Source organism: Phyllobates terribilis, unplaced genomic scaffold (assembly GCF_046119375.1).
Source record: "Phyllobates terribilis strain yellow unplaced genomic scaffold, ASM4611937v1 Scaffold_4__5_contigs__length_816908805, whole genome shotgun sequence".
Lineage (NCBI taxonomy): Eukaryota > Metazoa > Chordata > Amphibia > Anura > Dendrobatidae > Phyllobates > Phyllobates terribilis.
Window position 1 is genome coordinate 640,535,797 of NW_027362764.1, and position 23,178 is coordinate 640,558,974.

General features: G+C 45.0%; 1 protein-coding gene across 4 annotated transcripts in view; it reads left to right on the top strand.

Moving 5' to 3' along the window:
- Positions 1 to 1,175: 1,175 nt before the first annotated feature.
- TRIM55 (tripartite motif containing 55) overlaps positions 1,176 to 23,178 on the top strand; it is a 188,029-nt gene continuing 166,026 nt past the window's right edge. For 2 of the 4 annotated variants that reach the window (XM_073679376.1, XM_073679375.1), the window contains exons 1-2: positions 1,176 to 1,581; positions 5,345 to 5,526. In XM_073679376.1, coding sequence (XP_073535477.1) covers positions 1,414 to 1,581; positions 5,345 to 5,526 — 350 coding nt within the window. In that variant the 5' untranslated portion in view covers positions 1,176 to 1,413. The remainder of the gene's footprint in view (positions 1,582 to 5,344; positions 5,527 to 23,178) is intronic. The other 2 variants (XM_073679377.1, XM_073679379.1) reach the window with 2 other exon arrangements.

The window sequence follows — 23,178 nt, forward strand, 5'->3', positions numbered from 1 at the left end:
GACTTCCCGGGCATGCGCAAAGCGCCGCTCACATAAAGAGTGCTTTGCTTCATCCCGGCCCCGTCTCTCCGTGCACTGCGCCACAGGGTTCTATTGCGCAGGCGCCGGGAGTCACTGTCACTTCCTGGCCCTGTGACGTGCAGAGGAGGGGGGGAATATGGTAATTAATCACATAGGCGGGAATTTAGGGGAATAATAAACAAAGAGGCGGGGATTGCTTACTTTTCTATACCCTGTATGCCCATAGTAGAGGTCTGATATCGCCCAGGGGGTGACAGATTCCCTTTAATAATTCTCAGACATACTGTACATTCACCAGACATATACGGACAGGACAATTCGGAAAAAGTAACCGAAAACCAATAAAGAACAATCAAACAAAATAGTCAAGGATTATTCATGAATAAGAAATAAATAACTTTAATGAATACATGAATACATGGTTAGATAAGAGGGTGACATTGTAGAGAGAGGCGCTCACACCTACATACATGCAATGGTTAAAATGTTAAAATACAAAAACTAGACAATAGAATAGATCTCACGGACACAGGGCAAAAAGTGTGTAATGGAATCCAATATTTAATGTATCAGAGCGGAGAGTATAGATACAGTACAGACCAAAAGTTTGGACACACCTTCTCATTTAAAGATTTTTCTGTATTTTCATGACTATGAAAATTGTACATTCACACTGAAGGCATCAAAACTATGAATTAACACATGTGGAATTATATACTTAACAAAAAAGTGTGAAACAACTGAAAATATGTCTTATATTCTAGGTTCTTCAAAGTAGCCACCTTTTGCTTTGATGACTGCTTTGCACACTCTTGGCATTCATGACTGTTTTTTGTACATATAGAATAGTAGCGTAACATGTCGCTATAACTATGAACATGTACCTTTCTTACATTGAAAGCTTTCCACAGTCCAGCTAGATGGACTGATATCTAATGTTGAATAAGCAGTTTATATTAATTGAAGAATTACATTAAGGGATATGCAGTTCTGCATTTAGAAACACTTTGCCACAACACTGCTCTGTCCCGAGACACATTTGGTGACAGCTGTCATTCCTCTCCAGATGTCCCTCTGCCCACTTGCTCAGGCCCTCCCTATTCCCACAGAGGAGGAATGCGGAGCAGACATCCCTGGGATTCGTCACCTGTCTGAATCTATCCCTCTGTCACTTTCATATATGGGCAGAGCAGTATGGCAACATGTGACAGAGTGCTACTAAAAACAGCTTGAGGGCTCTTCTAATGATCCTTTAAACAATGTCATCCAGCTGAGGAAACCCATAGGACATTTGATCACACGAGTCCAGGAATTATTTGAAGGGAACGAAGTCGGAAACTGACAGCACAACATATTTCTCCTAAAGTTTACTCTCCTTGGAATAGCTAGGAGATGAGCACCTCTCTGTCTTACCAGTCCTTGAGCAAAGAGCAGCAAACTATGGATAATTTGGAGAAGCAACTTATTTGTCCAATATGTTTAGAAATGTTTTCCAAACCAGTGGTAATCCTTCCTTGTCAGCATAATCTGTGCAGGAAGTGTGCCAGCGATATATTTCAGGTAAGACGCATGATGTAAAAGTAAAGTATGGCAACAAAAAATATGTAAGAAAATGGTAATAAATATATGTTGGATTCAAAATGAAAAGCTCCTGCTAAACTCAAGGACACTGAAGAACTTTAGTACCATATTAATTATGAATTTAAAAAATGCTAATTACTTTCTAATACATAAAGTATTAAAAAATGCTTGCAAAGGAGTAATGGTTTTCATATTTCTGTGTGTTGCAATATGAGCAGGGTTTTATTGAGGCTGTGCAGTTTTTGGTGCAATTTTTCTTTAGCCAAAATTAATATTGAGTTATTAAATTAATAACATCTACGGTTACAGTGTAGCAAATTTTACAATAAGTTTAGCCACAATTGGCATTTTTGTTCTTCGTGAAGAAAGGATTTAAAGTCATTTTACAAAAAATTCCACTCTAGCACCAAAATCATGATACCGCATTTAAAACATGGGATTGCTTTTTTTTTCCTACTTTTTTTTTCTCTGTAGTTTTTCTTAAATGATGTCAACTGAGGAAGCATCGCAGCAAAACTGCCATAAAAATAAGGCTATGTAACATCCAGACATTATTTTTTTTTCCACTGCGGAAAATCTGTAATTTTGTGGTATGTATTAGGCCTGAACCTTTACAATTCCTTGTTTTGCCTAAACAAAAATGAATCAAAAACTGCACTTTATGGATCCTTTAGATCATTATTATACAAAAATGATACAGAACTGATTTATGAATGTTGACACAGATCTATAGACTATGTATTATCTGTATTATTTTTACATACTGTCTGTATTTAAAATGGATAGCATATGGACAGAACATGCCCCAATGTTATTCAATGGGCTAGGCCAAATGAGAATTTTTCCACATTAACCGTCTGTCTAAGTGAAAAAAAACCTCAACACGCACAAGTCTATTCTGTTTTTCAGATGGGACATTAACCTCAATGGGTGGGAAAAAAACAGATGGTATATTCATGCACTATACCATAGACACGTCCACCATTTTTATCAAATCCATTGGAATTATTAACATAAACTGTATTTGGCCTCCTATAATTTCTCATTATTAATGTATATAAACAGATGCAATATGGATGTCAAAAACAGACATATGGATGGCATACGGCACACTATGTGGATTGCAATATGGATGAAAAGTCATACATTTTTGTATGAAAAACGGATAATTTTTCATACATTCCTCTGAACCCATCCTATGGTTACATGACAACTTATGGCCATGCAACATCGGACTGCATTGTCCTACAGACATAACTGCAAGTAAGGCTACATTCAATTCACACATCTGTGTATAGTGTCGGTGCGCTGCACACAGACCAATTGTGTATGTCTCAAGCCACATTCACACGTTCAGTGTTTGGTCAGTATTATCCATCAGTATTTGTCAGCCAAAATCAGGAGAGGAACAATCAGAGGAAAAGTATAATAGAAACACGTCACCACTTCTGTATTTTTCACCCACTCCTGGTTTTGGCTTCAAATACTGATGTAAAATACTGACCAAATACTAAACGTGTGAACGTGACCTTATTCTGATCCTCAAAATAGGAGCTGCTCTTAGTCTCACAGATCTCACACTCGGATCTATAATTTTCACAGATGTGTGAATAAATCCATGAAACTGAATGGGTCTTTATGCTGTCTGTTAAAAAATCGAGCAGCACATGGACATTCCTTACTGATGTGTGAATGTAATTTAATGATAATGAATGGGGTCACACAGAAATCCTGCAGGGTTTGATTTCCGTGGACTGTCGGGTCAAGGTCACAGTCACTTGCAAATTGAAATGTGATCACATTTATGTGTAACCTCAGACTTTAATATATTTGGTCAAGCAGCAGCCATGTTGTTGGGTATTACCGCGGTGTCCCATTGGTATAGCAGTAATGCTGGTATGTTTTCCATAGAATACTTGTGCAAAATAGGCCATGTGGGTGAGTAAACTTTTGCAGTGATGGAAGGGGCAGTTGACGTGTTTGCCCTCATCATTCTTTTTCAATTATTTTTTAGCGAAAATTAAATTTCATTAATATTTAAAATAGTATTCTACAGACTATATCCAGAAGCAATGGCTGAACCTGGTATGGTGCCCAAAGTTTTCCCATGCTAATCTAGGGAATGCAAAAATTGATGTGGAAATACCCTAGTAACCGGAAAGCTCTGTAACACATTCTTCATCTTTATTAATCACTGAGAAAAATTGATTTGTGCAGCTAATATTTTCATATTTTCATGTTCTACACAAGGGTCCCTGAATTTAACAACACTAAAATTAATGATGACCCCAAGCTAAACTATACACATAAATGCACATTTAACCAGCAAATATTTTTTTTATATGCATGTTTATTTTAAGGCCTATAAAGCCTTACATTTGGTCATACATGGTGCTATACTACTTCCACTAAGAAAAAATATAGTTAGTTAATGGCTTGCAGCAATTAGAAATTCTACATGGGATTTGTACCTTCTCTGAATAATGGGGTGTCAGGAGATAAAAGATGTCTTACTGACCAATTATACATGTATATGAATCTATAAAAACAAAGATGTGAAATAAAACCTTCATAAAATGTTATTACTCTGCTGCCGATGGCAGATGCAGGTTTAACAGTCCTGATTGTTAGATATTATAAGTAAGTTCTGATTTTAATGAGAACTGGCTATTCTATTGCCAGAAGTCCTTGAGAGAAATAATATATCATAAATGATGTAGAAAGATGAAAATCTGAAGTGTAAGAAAACTCTTGATACACGAGAGCCTTTCATATTGGCACAGGAGGCAGAAGCAGGTCATTTTATGATTCAATCATTTTTATTGAAAGTTTTGTAAAGAAATAAACTGTTACGTATAATTTGGTACTTGGGATTCCACTTCTATTATTATGGATAAAGATGTAAAATGACCATAGACAATGCCCTAAACCTTACCACCTTGAATTCTCTCTGCATCTTAAAGGGGCTTTCTAGTTTCGGAAAACCTCTGTCTCCTAGCTGCAGTTTAAAAAGAACTCACCCTTCCTAGGTCCAGCGCTGAGTCTGTGCCGCTGATTCCAGTGTCTGTTATTGTCCGCAGCTCTGATTTTATGCCTATAGTATTGCAGTCAATAACTACACTGAGCAGCTCTGTCTAAGCTGATGGGACAAGCGGCTCAGAGCCACTGAACTCACTGATTGTCTGTAAGATTGTCGAAGCGACATCATCGCTACAGACAATAAGAAAGACCAGAAGCAGCTGCGGAGACTCACCGCTGGACCCAATGAGGGTGAGTAAAGCACATTAAAAAAACTGCAGTCAGGGGACAGAGATTTTTCCAAAACCAGAAAGCAATTGAAACATTCTCAATGGGAGGAATCATAACCCCAAAGAACAAAGTCCAACACTTTCTCCTCTAAGACATAGCTCTTGTGTCAAGTCATCATTAGGCGTTGAAGGAGCTTTTGGACAAATGTCAGAGACCAAAAGTTGTTTGTTATGGTAGTTTCTAAGTTGCTGAACTCTCCTGGTATTTATTCATCTGTTCCCAGTTATTAGAGAATAGCCTTGTCCTCGGAGTTACTAAATATACAGTAGAAAGGATTAATAATAGCTTATCACATTCTCGTCATTAATTACTTTGTGTCTATAGATTTACACACATGTGTAGACTGCCCGGTATATAATCTTCCTCATCCACCTCTGCAGACATGGATATTATATCTATCCACATGACACGTGTTCCACTTCTTCTGTAACAGGCCTCCAATCCATATTTACCTACAAGAGGAGGAAATACTGTAGCAACGGGAGGTCGCTTCCGCTGTCCGTCCTGCCGACATGAAGTTGTTTTGGATCGACATGGGGTGTATGGATTACAGAGAAATCTGCTTGTTGAGAATATCATTGATATTTATAAGCAAGAATCAACAAAAACTACAAGGTATTGTCCATCTGCATGGTCACATATTCATGAGTTGTATCTGGCTTTAATTAGTCTAGAATTATATTAAAAGCTAAAAGAATTACCTAACCAAAGTATGTTTCTTATCAGAATTTCTCCTTTTATATAATACATACAATATGCATTTTGAAATCCCCTGAGAGGGGTTACTTAGACCACATGAGCCCCAAAACAAAATCTGTAACATAACTCCTGCCTTACTAGATGCCATTTATAATACTGGTGCCCTTGTACATAACAGACGCATCAGGGTCTACGTGCATCTGTCATGTCTTTACCCCTTATAGCATTATCTATTTACATTCATTTATAATCCTTAGATTTAAGGGGTAGTATTTCTCCTTGTGGAGAGCAACATGCCTGGCATGCCAGTGTGAGGTAGCTTATAAGCCATGTAATGGTCTTTTAGGAAATTAAATATGCAGATTGCCTCTTCAGAGAGGACTTGAACTCTAGTGTCACCTATTGGAAGTAGGAATCCTAAAAGTCAATATCGAGCCTTGCGATATTGTGGCGCCCCTGAGGGTTCAGTCGCCACAGAGGTACTGCATCTCACCCAGAGGTGTGGTATCCCACTCTCAGGTAAGGATAGAGTGCTGCCCGGGACCCTAACACCTACATCCAACACATCCACTTCAGTAGGGCAGGGCGAGATTGCCTCTAAGGGAGAGCACAGTCCCTGGTCCCTGGCTGGAGTGGAGGGGAACCAAGTGAGGGGGAACCATGTAGTGGGTATGGGTGGAAGACGTAGATCAGGGGAGCACTTGTGAGGGAGTGATATAAAAGAGGGAACCATCTTGAAAGGACAGGTCAGTGAGGAGTGGAGGGAGCAGGGGCTCTGCACGAGCTCTGCTCCAGAGTGGGCCTAGCAGAGAGGCCCAGGAGGAGAAGGAGAGAAAAGAGGACAGGAGTAGGAAGGAAGGCTCCAAGAGAAGGAAGGGATCCTAGGGGTACGGGCAGTGCTGGAGGCCATCCGTACGCCCGAATCTACCTGGTGTGGAGGGATCAAGCTGCAGAGGGGACCGGCCCCTAAACTAGTGGAGAACTACAAGGCTCAGCTAGAAACCGGAGGCTGCTGTACTTGCAAGGTGCAGTGGCCACAACCACAATTACATCGCCGAAAAGGTGGTCACAGAGGGTCCAGGGGACTGGAGGTCGCCCGACAAGACCCGAGGCTACCGGATTGGGACACTGATTGTGAGGCGCAGGGCAGGAGGGCGAGAGCCAGCGCAGGAAGACAACTGAGAAAGGCACATAGAAAGGGGTCCTGTCAGGCACTCTTGAACTACTTGGGGGATTGCTGAACCCCTGCCTGGTGAATGCAGCGCGACGTGGGAGGCTGTAAGCTGGACAGTGCAACTTGAGGAACTTAACAGCTGTGAGTAAACTCGGAAGACTGCACCCAACTGTCTCTGTGATTATTATCTGCGCCATCACCCCTGCACTACAACTCCCAGCATCACCTATACCATCTACACCATCCATGCTGCCCTGGAGCTAAGCTCTACCTGTGGAGAGCCACACCAGCTTTGCTGCACTAACATCAGCTTCAGAGGACCTGCTCCGCAGCGGCGGCTCCCTTTAGCCGCATACCACAGGTGGCGTCATGAACTGTATTTATAAAAACTATTAATCCCCTATAAAAATCCCCTTTTTACTGACCGCCCTGGGTCACGGACCGGTTCACCGCCACTGTGACATCTCCCCTAGCAACGACCGGCCCGGCACCGAGTACCCCACGGCCCAGGGGGCGCGTCAATATGACTTAGGATAAAAGCCAAACTAGTGGAGAGTGACATGCCAGGCCTGTGTGTGAGGAGGCATATAAGCCCTGAAATGCTCCTCTGGGAAATGAAATATGCAAATTGCCTCTTCAGAGAGGAACAGGACTTGAACTCTACAGTGCCATCTATTGGAAGTAGCCTCCCTAAACGTCAATATCGATCCTTTAACGGACCTTGATCCTAAGACATATGGCAAGGCTTGTTAAAGGGTCAATATTGACTTTTAGGATTGCTACTTCCAATAGGTCCAAGTCCTCTTCCTCTCTGAATAGGCAATTGGCATAAATAATAATAACTAAAATTGAAAGAGTCTGTGTACATTCATAAGGGCTAGGACTATTTTCATGATTCTATATATGTTTTGAAGGATCTAGAACTTAGGAAAAGCACAAGCAAACACATGGTGTATGGATAACTATTACAGAGATGTTGCCATGAATTTCACTACCAGAATATCAGACATAGCAGTTGCTATGGGGCCAGCTACCTAAAAGGGGTGCGATGGTGGGCATCTCTACAGAGGTAGGGTGCAGTTAGTGATAACTATAAATGATTGAAGGAGGCATGGGGATTTAAATGTGTTCCTCATTCTATGTATTATTATAAAGGCTAATGGTTACCCCTGATGTGTGCATCGGCTCATTTCTGTGGCACTACCCTCTGCATTATCCCTATGCTGTGATATTATGTGCATAATTTTTGTGCTATAATATGATCATCATTACGTTTTTTCTTGTGCTATGATTTCACAATGTACTTGGTGACCTTTTTTTAATGCATAATTATTCCTGTGTTTTATGTACTATCCGTGAACTGTAATATGCGTTGTCCCTACACTGTGTGTATTAATAATATACTGTGACATCACTGAGTATGTAATTACCGGAATGTGAAATCATTGTGTTTATTATCCCAGAACAATAGTATGGATTTTCCCAGTACTGTGATATCACTCTGTCTATTATTATTGTACTGTGACATCACAATGTGTATTATTATTCCACTGTGACATCACTGTGTGTATTATTATTCTACTGTGACATCACTGTGTTTACTATCACAGTGCTATAGTACGTATTATCCCCGTAATGTGACATCTCTGTGTGCTATCCCTGTTCTGTGACATCACTGTGTATTATCCCCGTACTGTGATATCACTGTGTGTATTATCCCCATACTGTGACATCACTGTGTATTATCCCTGTACTGTGACATCACTGTGTATTATCCCTATCCTGTGACATCACTGTGTGCTATCCCTGTATTGTGACATCACTGTGTGCTATCCCTGTTCTGTGACATCACTGTGTGTACTATCTCTGTTATGTGACATCATTGTGTGTTATCCCTGTACTGTGACATCATTGTGTGTATTATCCCTGTACTGTGACAGCACTGTGTATTATCCCTGTACTGTGAAATCACTGTGTATATTATCCCTCTACTGTGACATCACTATGTATATTATCCCTCTACTGTGACATCACTGTGTGTGTTATCCCTGTACTGTGACATCACTGTGTATATTATCCCTCTACTGTGAAATCACTGTGTATTATCCCTGTACTGTGACATCACTGTGTTTTATCCCTGTACTGTGACATCTCTGTGTGTATTATCCCTGTACTGTGACATCACTGTGTGTATTGTCCCTGTACTGTGACATCACTGTGTATTATCCCTGTACTGTGATATCACTGTGTGTATTATCCCTATACTGTGACACCACTGTGTATTATCCTTGTACTGTGACATCACTGTGTATTATCACTGTGTATTATCCCTCTACTGTGACATCACTCTGTGTATTATCCCTGTACTGTGACATCACTGTGTATTATCCCTCTACTGTGACATCACTGTGTGTATTATCCCTGTACTGTGACATCACTGTGTATTATCCCTGTACTGTGACATCACTGTGTATTTTATCCCTCTACTGTGACATCACTGTGTGTATTATCCCTATACTGTGAAATCACTGTGTGTATTATTCCTGTACTGTGAAATCACTGTGTTTTGTCCCTGTACTGTGACATCACTGTGTATTGTCCCTGTACTGTGACATCGCTGTGTGTATTATCCCTGTACTGTGACATCACTGTGTGTATTATCCCTGTACTGTGACATTACTGTGTGTTGTCCCTGTACTGAGACATGTCTGTGTGTATTATCCCTGTACTGTGATATCACTGTGTGTATTATCCCTATACTGTGACATCACTGTTTATTATCCCTGTACTGTGACATCACTGTGTGTATTATCCCTGTACTGTGACATCACTGTGTATTATCCCTGTACTGTGACATCACTGTGTGTATTATCCCTGTACTGTGACATCACTGTGTGTATTATCCCTGTACTTTGACATCATTGTGTTTTATCCCTGTACTGTGACATCACTGTGTATATTATCCCTGTACTGTGACATCACTGTGTATTATCCCTCTACTGTGACATCACTGTGTGTATTATCCCTGTACTGTTACATCACTGTTTGTATTAGCCCTGTACTGTTACATCACTGTTTGTATTATCCCTGTACTGTGACATCACTGTGAATATTATCCCTCTACTGTGACATCACTGTGTATTATCCCTCTACTGTGACATCACTGTATATATTATCCCTGTACTGTGACATCACTGTGTGTATATCCCTGTACTGTGACATCTCTGTGTTTATTATCCCTGTACTGTGACATCACTATGTATATTATCCCTGTACTGTGATATCACTGTGTGTATTATCCCTGTACTGTGACATCACTCTGTGTATTATCCCTGTACTGTGACAACACTGTGTATATTATCCCTCTACTGTGACATCACTGTGTGTATTATCCCTGTACTGTGACATCACTGTGTATTATCCCTCTACTGTGACATCACTGTGTATTATCCCTCTACTGTGACATCACTGTGTGTATTATCCCTGTACTGTGACATCACTGTGTATTATCCCTCTAATGTGACATCACTGTGTGAAGTTGACGCGCCCCTGGGCCTGTGTCGCGCTGCGTTGCGCACGCGGGAGCTTACTCGGAGCCGGATCTCTTGAGGGTTGTAGTCTCGTGGCGGTGATCCGGTCCGTGCCCAGGGAGTCAGACTAAGTGGCGCTGTATCAGCGGTAGATGATGGACGACTACGCCACCCGTTGAATGCAGCTATGGAGCTGCCGCTGCAGGGCAGACCGCTGAGGCCGGTGGAAGGATGGTGCAGCGTGGATGGTATAACCCCCAACGGGAGGGGTATGGCCTCAGGGCAGCCCACGTGGATGATGGGGGTAGCAGGAACCACTCAGAGACGATGCGGTGTAGTTCAGGGTCTTTACTGGTGACAAAGATAGACCCTCCCGGAGTACTGGCTAGCGGTTGGGGCCTGGTCAGTCCTTGAGCAGATGGGATCTCCCCTGGCCAGGCGGAGTTGTAGGCCTCCCAAACTAACGATACTCTTCTGGCTACCTTGCTAGATGCGGGTATAAGTAGCCCACGTCCCTGAGTGTACCGTGTGGTGCTCACCCGTATGGCCGGTGACTCGGGGCCTTCTAGTAGCTTCCGCTCCACGACGGCGGTGCTGGTCCCATGCGTGTGACCGTGCCTTCGGGTTTCTTGGCCAGAGGACCTGAAATCCCCTGCCTGACGGATTCTGCTGCTGGGTAGGAGTTAGTCCCCACAGCCTCGGACTCCGGGTCCGGTAAGAAATCTTCTCAGTCAGGGCGAGCTCTGCAGCTGCCAGCCCCTGACTCTTTGTAACACTGCTCCCACAGAGCTCCTGTTGTTTCTTCCTATGCTGCTTCTCTTCTCTACTTCTGGCATGGCCCAGGAGCTGGGCCCAGCCGGAGCCACAGCTCCCTGTCAGCCCTCCTGGCTGAACTCTCCCTCTCAACTCTCTAACCCTGCCTCAGCCCCAGGTTTATACAGGGGAAGTTCTTCCCCTCCCAGGACTGGGCAGGAGGTGTGGCATGCATAGGATTCCTGACCAAGAGACCTCCCACCTGCTCTCAGACGTAATATCTCTATCACTGTGGCAACCAGACCCCTGGGGTGTCACATTCCCCCCTAGTGAAATTTAGTACTCCGGGACTAAACATATTTTTAGAAAAACATAACAAGGTATAAACAATAATAATACAATAAGAAAAACACATAAAGATGGTTACGGCGTGTCCGCAACCGGGTGCAGTTTTGAAGAAAAGCAAGGTGTCCATTTCACCAAAACAGCGAGACGTAACCAGGTAGGGGTCTGTCCTGCCCCGAGTCCTTAACAGTCTTTAGTCCGTCCTGGGTTACGCTCCAACTATGTACACAGGATTCCCGGTAAATCCACCAAAGACTCCTATAAATTACTAGAAACACATAATTATTTACAGGATATGGCCGCTCTCAGTCCTCGGCCAGGTAGAGGGAAAGAACGACCTCTCTCAGTCCTCGGTCAGTGGGGATAAGGAATGGCTGCTCACAGTCCTCAGCCTGGTTTAAGATAGGGGCACATGGGGAACAATTCACTAATCCCAACGGGGACCATATTTTGATTAGCAGCAGTCCTTGTACCCTTACGGGTAACTATTTACAGCTCTTTATTCACGCTACTTCCCTTCAGTAGCTATGTCCTCTTTGTGCTCCCTCCTGAGGGTAGTCCTCAGACCCGTCCGGGTCCTCTTGGCTTTCCTCGTATTGGTAGTACTGCAGCTCCTCCTCGGTTAGCTGGGTTAGTATCTCTGCGACAGTCCTCCTCCCAGGTGGCCAGGACTTTACCTCCCTTTGGGCTGCCCCGGTTAATTGGGCCACCAGGATGCTCACTTTTTGCTCCTCTGTGAGGGGGTACACCTGGAAGAGGCTATCCAGCTTTTCTCTAAAGTCATGCAGAGTATGTGACTCCCCTGAGTACTGGGGTAGCCAGGCTGCCCCCGGGATATAGGGCATGGTGAAAGGCATGACCGCAACAGCGGTGGCGCTGGCGGGGGTTGAAGCGGTGAAGCTCTCCTCCGTATCCGGCATCTTCCTCCCCCCCAGTGGACCGTGGCCTACCTTGCGATGATCCTCTTTCGTAGGCCGCGGCTCCGCAGTGGATCGTCAGGGTCGAGGACCTTCCGTCGCGCTCCTGTGACATCGGCGTCTGCTGGGCTCCTTCCAGGACCTTACGCAACGTCCGGACGTGAGGCGGGGCTTCAGTTCTCGCGCGCCTTCGGAGTCCACGCCCCTCTTCTTCCCGCGCGGCGTCTTCAAGATGGCGTCCAACGGCGGGAAAACTCCACGGAAGGCGGGAAGAAGGCTGAAAATGGCGCCGGATGGCGGGAATCTTCACTGCAGGTAAGTTTGAACAGTCTTTTTCAGGCACGCAGTACCCGGTGGTTGCGGGCACGAGATCCTGCCGACTACGCCAAAAGTTGACGCGCCCCTGGGCCTGTGTCGCGCTGCGTTGCGCACGCGGGAGCTTACCCGGAGCCAGATCTCTTGAGGGTTGTAGTCTCGTGGCGGTGATCCGGTCCGTGCCCAGGGAGTCAGACTAAGTGGCGCTGTATCAGCGGTAGATGATGGACGACTACGCCACCCGTTGAATGCAGCTATGGAGCTGCCGCTGCAGGGCAGACCGCTGAGGCCGGTGGAAGGATGGTGCAGCGTGGATGGTATAACCCCCAACGGGAGGGGTATGGCCTCAGGGCAGCCGACGTGGATGATGGGGGTAGCAGGAACCACTCAGAGACGATGCGGTGTAGTTCAGGGTCTTTACTGGTGACAAAGATAGACCCTCCCGGAGTACTGGCTAGCGGTTGGGGCCTGGTCAGTCCTTGAGCAGATGGGATCTCCCCTGGCCAGGCGGAGTTGTAGGCCTCCCAAACTAACGATACTCTTCTGGCTACCTTGCTAGAGGCGGGTATAAGTAGCCCACGTCCCTGAGTGTACCGTGTGGTGCTCACCCGTATGGCCGGTGACTCGGGGCCTTCTAGTAGCTTCCGCTCCACGACGGCGGTGCTGGTCCCATGCGTGTGACCGTGCCTTCGGGTTTCTTGGCCAGAGGACCTGAAATCCCCTGCCTGACGGATTCTGCTGCTGGGTAGGAGTTAGTCCCCACAGCCTCGGACTCCGGGTCCGGTAAGAAATCTTCTCAGTCAGGGCGAGCTCTGCAGCTGCCAGCCCCTGACTCTTTGTAACACTGCTCCCACAGAGCTCCTGTTGTTTCTTCCTATGCTGCTTCTCTTCTCTACTTCTGGCATGGCCCAGGAGCTGGGCCCAGCCGGAGCCACAGCTCCCTGTCAGCCCTCCTGGCTGAACTCTCCCTCTCAACTCTCTAACCCTGCCTCAGCCCCAGGTTTATACAGGGGAAGTTCTTCCCCTCCCAGGACTGGGCAGGAGGTGTGGCATGCATAGGATTCCTGACCAAGAGACCTCCCACCTGCTCTCAGACGTAATATCTCTATCACTGTGGCAACCAGACCCCTGGGGTGTCACATATTATCCCTGTACTGTGACATCACTGTGTATTATCCCTCTACTGTGGCATCACTGTGTATATTATCCCTCTACTGTGACATCACTGTGTGTATTATCCCTGTATTGTGAAATCACTGTATATTTTCCCTGTTATGTGACATCACTGTGTGTAGTATCCCTGTACTGTGACATTACTGTGTGTATTATCCCTATACTGTGACATCACTGTGTTTTATCCCTGTACTCTGACATCACTGTGTATTATCCCTGTACTGTGACATCACTGTGTATTATCCCTGTACTGTGACATCACTGTGTGTATTATCCCTGTACTGTGACATAACTGTGTATTATCCCTCTACTGTGACATAACTGTGTGTATTATCCCTGTACTGTGACATCACTGTGTATTATCCCTGTACTGTGACATCACTGTATATTATCCCTCTACTGTGACATCACTCTGTGTATTATCCCTTTACTGTGACATCACTGTATGTATTATCCCTGTCCTGTGACATCACTGTGTATTATCCCTGTACTGTGACATCACTGTGTGTATTATCCCTGTACTGTGACATCACTGTATTTATTATCCCTGTACTGTGACATAACTGTGTATTATCCCTGTACTGTGAAATCACTGTATATTATGCCTGTTATGTGACATCACTGTGTGTATTATCCCTGTACTGTGACATCACTGTATTTATTATCCCTGTACTGTGACATAACTGTGTATTATCCCTGTACTGTGACATCACTGTGTGTATTATCCCTGTACTGTGACGTCACTGTGCATTATCCCTGTACTGTGACATCACTGTGTATTATCCCTGTACTGTGAAATCACTGTATATTATGCCTGTTATGTGACATCACTGTGTGTACCATTATCCCTGTTCATTAGAAGGACTAAAACAATTATAAACTTTTAATTTTATAAACTCATTGCTAAATGTGGTAATTGTAAAGTAGGTCGCCGTTCCAAGCTTTTTTATGCAGCACCATGGTTATTTGTCACACCTCTGGATGTTACCTGGTCAGGTATAGAACGTATGAGACCAGTACTGTACTAATGCATTTTTGCTTTGGGCACCATTGTAATTCATCCCTGTGTATATATCATGCTCATTTTGAAGAAGGGATTGATTTGTTTGATATATTCCAGTAGCTGTGAGTGTGATCTTTGCATGTGAGGCTCCTTGTGTTATGGCATTGTTTCTCTTGTCTCATTAATATCATGCAATTCATTTCATTGATCAGATTTGTCAGGTTGTTTTGGTTCATAATTAAACAATTGATGTTTTTTTTACCCTAGTATTGATTTTCTTTAATAATCCTGAATTAGCCTTTACTAATGAGGCAGACAACATAACTAGGCTACCATGCCAAAATCTCCACAATACAATGCTCTTATTTATTTTGTGTCTCTCTCCTTCCGATTTAGTCAAATACATCTCTATAGTGAATGAACTGATGCTTTACCATTGCTCCCCATATTCCACTTCTCAAGGGTTAGGGCAGTTGTGCCTAATCTTCAGTCTTCTATATAAGTGATCTATATAAAAGTTCACTAACTTTGTAAATGCATTGCATGGCTTATAATAATAGGAGAAAAAGGAATTGACAGCAAAACCACAGAAAATATAAAAGCTTTGCTTCTTCTTTATTAGAAATCCATTAAAAGGGTATAAAAATGTAATCACCATTAGTTACAGATTAAGCTTTTGTATTTTCAGTGGTTGTGCCATCTATATAACGTTGCTGGTCTCCAATGTAACTGGCACACACCATTGCAGGGGATTGTTTTTATACAGTCTGGTTTTGGTAACATGGCAGCTTTCTCAATACTTCTGTTTTCCCATGACTTTTGGTCTAAGGAGTAACGTTTCTCTTCATGGAGAGTGACACGCCTCTCATGCCAGGGTAAGATGGCATATAAGCCATGCAATGCTCCTCTGGGAAATTAAATATGCAAATTGTCTCTTCAGAGAGTGTGAAGATATTCAAGGTAATCCCCTGTGGATCACTGTGCACTGGCAGGGCGGGTTTCACAGAGTCCAACATATGCAAATTCGACACTCCTTTGCAGCTTGCAAAGAAGGGGGCTGAGAAGCCAAGAGTGAAATCCCTCACAGCAGCTGCAGGCTGCACAGGATGTTCCTTCCCCCGACGCCATGTGCTTCTTTGTTCAAGAAACATAATTCAACAGCAAGTTATGGGAAAATGATTCATTTCAGTGATACACAAAATAGATTGTTGGAAACCTGAGGGGAATGGGGAATGTAACCCTAGTTTTAAACATAGTCCAGAGTGTAAGGAAAAGGAGATACCCAGCACAGCCTTGCAGGGGCCCCTAGGACCCCGATGTTTGGTATCCACACGTAGCAGGGGCCCGGCTGGGTCCGATGACACCAGGACTGGCTCCCTAGGACCGTCCAGTAAGGACATATGGCCCATTTTAGTTTTGGGAGCTCTTAGCTGGGAAAGAACAGGGGTGGAGACTTGGGCTTGACCAGGTGGGCAGTAGGGAGAGTGACCCAGAGAGTTTGAAGGTCTCTGTAGCTAGAGCCTATTGTATTTTTCCTGGGGAGGTCGTGACATCAAGACTTGGGGTAAAAGTCCATCCACCCAGCCAGGGCCCACAGCCTCCCATGTGGCAGCCCTCCCCCACAAGCCAGGCCTTTCCATCTACACTGGTAATTCACTTTTAAGTTCTGCTTATACTTGTTGTACCATACTTCTGTATTTGTAACTCTGACCACTGTGTATGTATAACCCTTATGTATATATTATCTTGTTTAGTGTGCCCTTACGGTGATTAAATATATAATTTAACCTTGGGCTCTTATTTTAACTCAATCCACGAACCATACGTCTGTTGTTTGGTCCAACGAACATGCTACCCAGCTGGTTTCTAGCCCGATATAAGTCCGTTATATCAAATAGAAACTGGTGGCAGCTCTACCAGGCTGACAAGGCTCTGCTTCACTGGAGCCAGTGAAAGAGCTTCTCAGCCTGTCAAGGGGGTGTGAGCGAGTGTGGCACCATGTCAGTGACTGAGTGGGCCACCTTTGCTCACTCCCTGGTGCCTCTCTGTACCCATGGGGAAAGAGGGTGACTGTGTAGAACTGTACCAATCCGACCTTACGTGTCCTTGAGGGGGGTGCGGAACATCACGTTGGTGCAAAGGGTAGATCCGTATCACATGCTCCGTCTGGCATGGTGTGACGTCAGGCGGGTGGCGGTGTGTGGATCCATCACAAAGAGTGGCAGCAGAGAGGTTCTGCGGGGTCTCCCTGCTGCTGTTCCTTCACAGAGAGGAAAAGGACTTGAACTCTAGGCCACCTTTTGGAAGCAGGAATCCTAAAAGTCAATACCGACCCTTTAACGAGCTTTTGTCAGGCAAGGAGAAACGTTACCCCTTAGTCCCTAGTCAGAGGCCTTTCATACAGCCAAATCAGATCTCATGCATTGCACTCAGAAGGGATAACACCCCGAAACACATGCCTGTAAATTGAGATTCTGATTTTACTTTTATCCTAAGTCATGTGGCAAAGGCTCATTAAAAGGTCAATATTAGACTACTACTTCCGATAGGTGGCCATAGAGTTCAAGGCCTCTTCCCCTCTGAAGAGTAAATTTGCATATTTAATATCACAGAGGAGCATTGCACGGCCTATCTTCTTACTCTGGCATGTCAGACATGTCACTCTCCACAAGGAAAAATGTAACACCTTAGGCACCACTTATAGGACTCTCATACAGCCAAATCAGATCTCATGCTTTGCACTGAGGAGGAGCAAAACCCTGTAACACATATCTGCAAATTGAGATACAGATATAGTGATTTGACTATATGGGTAGCCTTACTAATGTCACTCTTGTCCATTACATCCTAATTTGAAAACTTTCCACTTTAACCGCTGAAAATTAAAGGGGTTGTCCACGAACTTTACTTCTACGTACTTTCAATATTTGATGCTTTGAAATCGCATTGGTGGAGGACTCTCTTGATCCCATTAATAGGCTAGTGTTTAACCTAATGCTGACTATCAATATATAGTTCTAAATTAATTCCAATTTATTGTAGTAGACATTGACCTTACTTGTGGCTACTTTATATATTTAGTGGAACCACAATAAAACAGAACATATGGGTCACCTTAGTAATTAGTCAGGACTAAGAACATATAGTCTGTAACATGTCAGCATTGTACTTCCCGTGTGGTTCTATAATCTGCATCATGTAAATAAAACAATGCAACTTGACAGCAATTTGTCACCACATCCTTATTACTGTTCTGCTAAACTTGTTTGGAGTACCCATCTCCTGGGGATTAACCCCTGTTAACACTTTAATGTCCAGGCCTGAAAAGTCGATAATACCCTGTCAATTATTTTTTCGTTTTTAACTCTATGCATTTTAGCAGCCATAGCTTTTTATTTTTTTCACTGACGTGGGTGTATGAGGCTTTGCCAGAAATAATTGTTTTTTTTTTGCCTTTTGGGGGTTCAAATAAATTACTGTCAATTTTATATTAATTTATTTTGTGACGTTAATGAAGAAAAAACATGTTTTTGGGATTGTTGGTTTAGTTTAATGTATTACTTATAAAGTTCATGTTTCACACTTAATGACCTGATGAATTAATTCATCAGGGTATTACAGTTATGGAGGTACCTGAAATATATATAGACAGTGCTCAGCATAAATGAGTACACCCCCTTTGAAAAGTAAGACTTTAATCAATATCTCACTGAATACATGAACAATTTCCAAAGTTTTGAAAAGACTGAGTTTCATAGGACATTTTTTTAACCCATAACTTGAAAGTAAGGGTAATAATTAGTGTTGAGCTAACATGCTCGACATTGCTCGGTACTCGCCCAGGCATCTCACTCTCACTACTCGGGATGTTCGGCGAGCACCGAGCATTTCCGGGTTACTCGGGCGGGAGCTCGAGTCTCCGCCCTGCATGTTTGGTGCTCTTTACAGAGCCAATGAACATGCAGGGATTGCCAGCCAGTCACTGTAATGCTGCAGCCATGTTGTTTGTGGGCATTACAGTGATTGGCTGGCCGCACAGCGTCACCTCGAGTATTTAAAACCGGGCGCCACCATCTTCGACACAGTCGCTCCGGATTAGACAGTGTAGGGACAGCGCTGCTGATTTAGGGAGAGATATAAACTGCTAAATAGTTAGTGTAGGGTCTGTAAAGGCTGCCAGATCAAACAAACAGTCCTTCTCAGGACTAATATCCATCCCAGATACCAGGCAGGCAGGCTGTATAGGAGACACAGTGGTTATACCAGCAAACGCTGCATTACAGTCCTGTGTGCTCCTGTTGCTGAAATTGCTGGACTTAGTACCAGGTGTCGGGGGCCAGGAAAAATCCTTTTTTTTCATCTAAATCCTCCTTTTTTTTTCCTCCTTCACACTGTACAAATACCCGTCTTATTAACCTTTTGGTGTGTCCCCCCCCCAAAAAAAAAGCGTGTCTCTGATTTTTCAGATACAAATATAACTGTTGAAAATAGTCTGGTGTAGGCTAGAGAAACAGAAGTGTTGTTTTGCACTTCCACGGTTCAAACCTCTGTATTATCCATTTTGGGCCATTTGTATCTAAAAAAAAAAAACAGTTTGAGTGTGTCGCTCACTGTTCAGCCACAAATCTATATATTTAAAAAAGTCTGGTATACCCCAGTAAACAATAACTGTGGTTTTGCCATCCCACGGTAAAAATCTCTATTATTCAGCTTTTGGTATATTTTCCGTAAAGAAAAACAGTAGTGTCTCCTGACTGTTGTGACACAAAAATATATCTGTTGAAAATAGTCTTGTGTAGGCCCGACATCCCAGTGTGGTTTCGCAGTTCCACGGGTCAAATCGCTGTACTATCCAGTTTTGGGCCATTGGTATCTAAAAAAAAAGCAGTTTGAGTGTGTCGCTCACTGTTCAGCCGCAAATATCTCTATTTAAAAAAGTGTGGTATACCCCAGTAAACAATAACTGTGGTTTTGCCATCCCGCGGTAAAAAATCTCTATTGTTCAGCTTTTGGTAGTTTTTTTCCGTAAAGAAAAATAGTAGTGTCTCCTGACTGTTGTGACACAAAAATATCTCTATTTAAAAAAGTGTGGTATACCGAATTACTAGGGAAGCACAGAACAACACCAGTATTGAGAACTGATCAGTGTGAACAGGTTATTAATTGGATAGCAGATAATACTTCCAGTTACCTGGGCACCACCACCTCCGGTCTGTCTTCCACACGGTCAACTCTTAGTAGCCGTGAGTCTCGACCACATACTCCTCCTCACCCTGACGCTCCTTCCTCCCACCATGCCGAGTGTCGTCAGACAGCAAGTGATCCCACACTTGGACACTCTGAAGAGCTGTTCACTGGTCCATTTCCATATTTGGGCCCCTCGCCTGATACGCTTGAAGTGGTGGAAGAGAAGATCCCATGTTGCGATACCCAAATATTTGAACAGCCACGGCCACAGGAAGTCGACGTTGGCAATCTGTCACAAGAGGTGGACGATGACGAGACACAATTGCCAGGAAGTGAGGAGGAGGATCGTGGTGCGTAAGTGGAAGAGGAGGAGGTGGTGGATGATCTAGTAACTGACCCAACGTGGAAGGAGGACATGCAGAGTGAGGCCAGCAGCACACAGGGGGAGGGAGACAGAGTACCCCAACAGGCAGGAAGAAGCAGTGTGGTGGCCGCAGACAGAAGGCAGGCAACCGTTCCCCGTAACACCAACACGAAGGACGTTGCCAGTACAAGCGGTAGGTCTTCCAGAGTCTGGAATTTTTTTAAAGACTCTGCTGATAACCCCAAAAGGCCATATGTTCCACCTGCCATGCCAGCATCAGCAGGGGTGACAAAACTACCAGCCTGACCACCACCAGCATGATCAGGCACATGGCAGCAAAGCACCCAACTTTGTGGGGCGAAACCCAGGGTCCACGACCAGTGTCAGTGGGTGTCACCACTGCTTCTTCCACTGTTGTGCGTGCAATCGAACCCCCTGTTGTGTGTGCAAGGCAATCCCCTGTCCATACTGCATGTAAAGATGCCCCCTCCTCTCAGTCTTCACTTGTTATGGCAGTTTCTCAAGAAACAGCATCAACGTCCACGTCCACGTCCCACCGCAGCGTTCAATTGTCCATATCCCAGACCTTTGAACGAAAGCGGAAATTCGCAGCTAACGCCCCACAGGCCACAGTCCTAAATTCGCACATTTCACGACTGCTTGCGTTGGAAATGCTGCCTTTTAGGCTGGTGGAGACGGAATCCTTCCGCAATCTTATGGCGGTGGCCATCCTTCGGTACTCGGTCCCCAGCCGACACTATTTTGCCCGGTGTGCCATCCCCGCACTACACAAGCACGTGTCCCAAAGCATCTGCCGTGCCCTCAACAACGCAGTTACTGGGAGAGTCCACCTGACAACGGACACGTGGACAAGTGCTTGTGGCCAGGGACGGTACATCTCTCTGACGGCACACTGGGTAAACATAGTGGAAGCCAGGACCCAGTCGGACCTTGGGACGGAACACATCCTCCCCACACCGAGGATTGCGGGCCCTATGTCAGTCAGAGTTGCCCCCACAGTGTACAGCTCCTGCGCATCCTCCTCCTCCTCATGCTCAGCCTCCATCTCAGATATCACCACATCAGTTACAAGCTGGAAGCATTGCAGTACTGCCTCCGTCAAGCGGCAACAGACTGTGCTGAAACTCATAAGCTTAGGTGATAAACCTCACACTGCTTGTGAGTTGTGGACAGCTGTGAAAGAGCAGGCAGATCTGTGGCTGAGACCGCTGAACCTACATCCCGGCATGGTCGTGTGTGACAATGGCCGTAACCTGGTGGCGGCTCTGAGGCGAGGTGAGATCACACACGTACCATGCCTGGCTCATGTGCTTAACCTCGTGGTTCAGCAGTTTCTTAAATCGTACCCCGAGTTGCCAGATCTGTTCGTGAAAGTACGCCGCCTGTCAGCTCATTTTCGCAAGTCGGCTACAGCTTCCGTCGCCCTTGCTGTGTTGCAGCAGCGTTTGCAGCTTCCGGCACACCGACTGGTGTGTGATGTCCCCACACGTTAGAACTCTACCCTCCACATGTTGCAAAGGATTTGTGAGCAGAAGAGAGCAGTTGTGGAGTACCAGCTGCAACAAGGCCGTCGATAACCAGTTCAGACTCCACACATAAGACCTCAGGAGTGGACCTGGATGTCTGACATATGTACCATCCTGACAAACTTTGAGGAGGCCACCAAGATGGTGAGTGGCGATGACGCCATCATTAGTGTCAGCATCCCACTTGTCTGTGTTTTGCAACACTCTCTGCAGAGAATTAAAGAGGAGGCATTGCAGCCAGAGTATGATGAGATGGATCAAGAAGCCGTAGCGGGCGATTACACACAGCCCAGCCTCATCTCATCCCAACGTGCATTGGGGGACAATGAGGGAGAGGAGGAGGAGGAGGAGGAGGAGGAAGAACAGTAGCTGCTATCATGCGTTGTAGACGGTAGTACCTGTACAAGTGTCATACCGTCGGTTCAGCGTGGGTGGCCTGAGGACAGGGGGGAGGAGGAAGAGGAGGAGGAGGAGAGCATGGTCAGTCGTCATCTTGGTGAGGACACGGAAATCTTCCCCATTACCAGTCTGGCATGCATGGCTGACTTTATGTTACGCTGCCTTAACCGTGACCCTCGCGTTGTCAAAATGTTGGGTGACAGTCATTACTGGTTGGTGACACTTGTAGACCCCCGCTACAAGGAGAACTTTCACTCTCTTATTCCTGAGGTGGAGAGGTCTACAAAAATGGGGCAGTACCAGAAGGCCCTTGCTGCAGAACTCTTAAAAAAATTCCCATCTGAACATGCTAGCGGCAGAGGTCACAGTTCGTTGCCCAACCAAGGCGTACAGGCGAGAGAGATGCAACTCCAATCCAGCAGAGGCAGGGGAACACTGTCAACGTTCTGGGACAGTTTTCTGACACCCGCCCAGCTTACAGGCCCTGAGGCGCGGGGTACTCTCACAAGGAGTGGAAAGTTTCAAAAGATGGTGAGGGAGTACCTTGCCGACCGTACCAGCGTCCTCCGTGATTCCTCTGTGCCTTTTAATTATTGGGTATCCAAGCTGGACACTTGGAATGAACTCGCTCTGTACGCCTTGGAGTTTCTGGCCTGCCCTGCCGCTAGCGTGCTATCGGAGCGTGTTTTTAGTGCCGCTGGGGGAATTATAACTGATAAGCGCACTCGCCTGTCAACTGACAATGCTGACAAGCTGACCCTTATCAAAATGAACAAGGGCTGGATTGGGCCAGACTTCTCATCACCACCAAATGACAGCAGAGTAACATAAAGTCAAATCCACTGTGTTATTTCGGGAGGT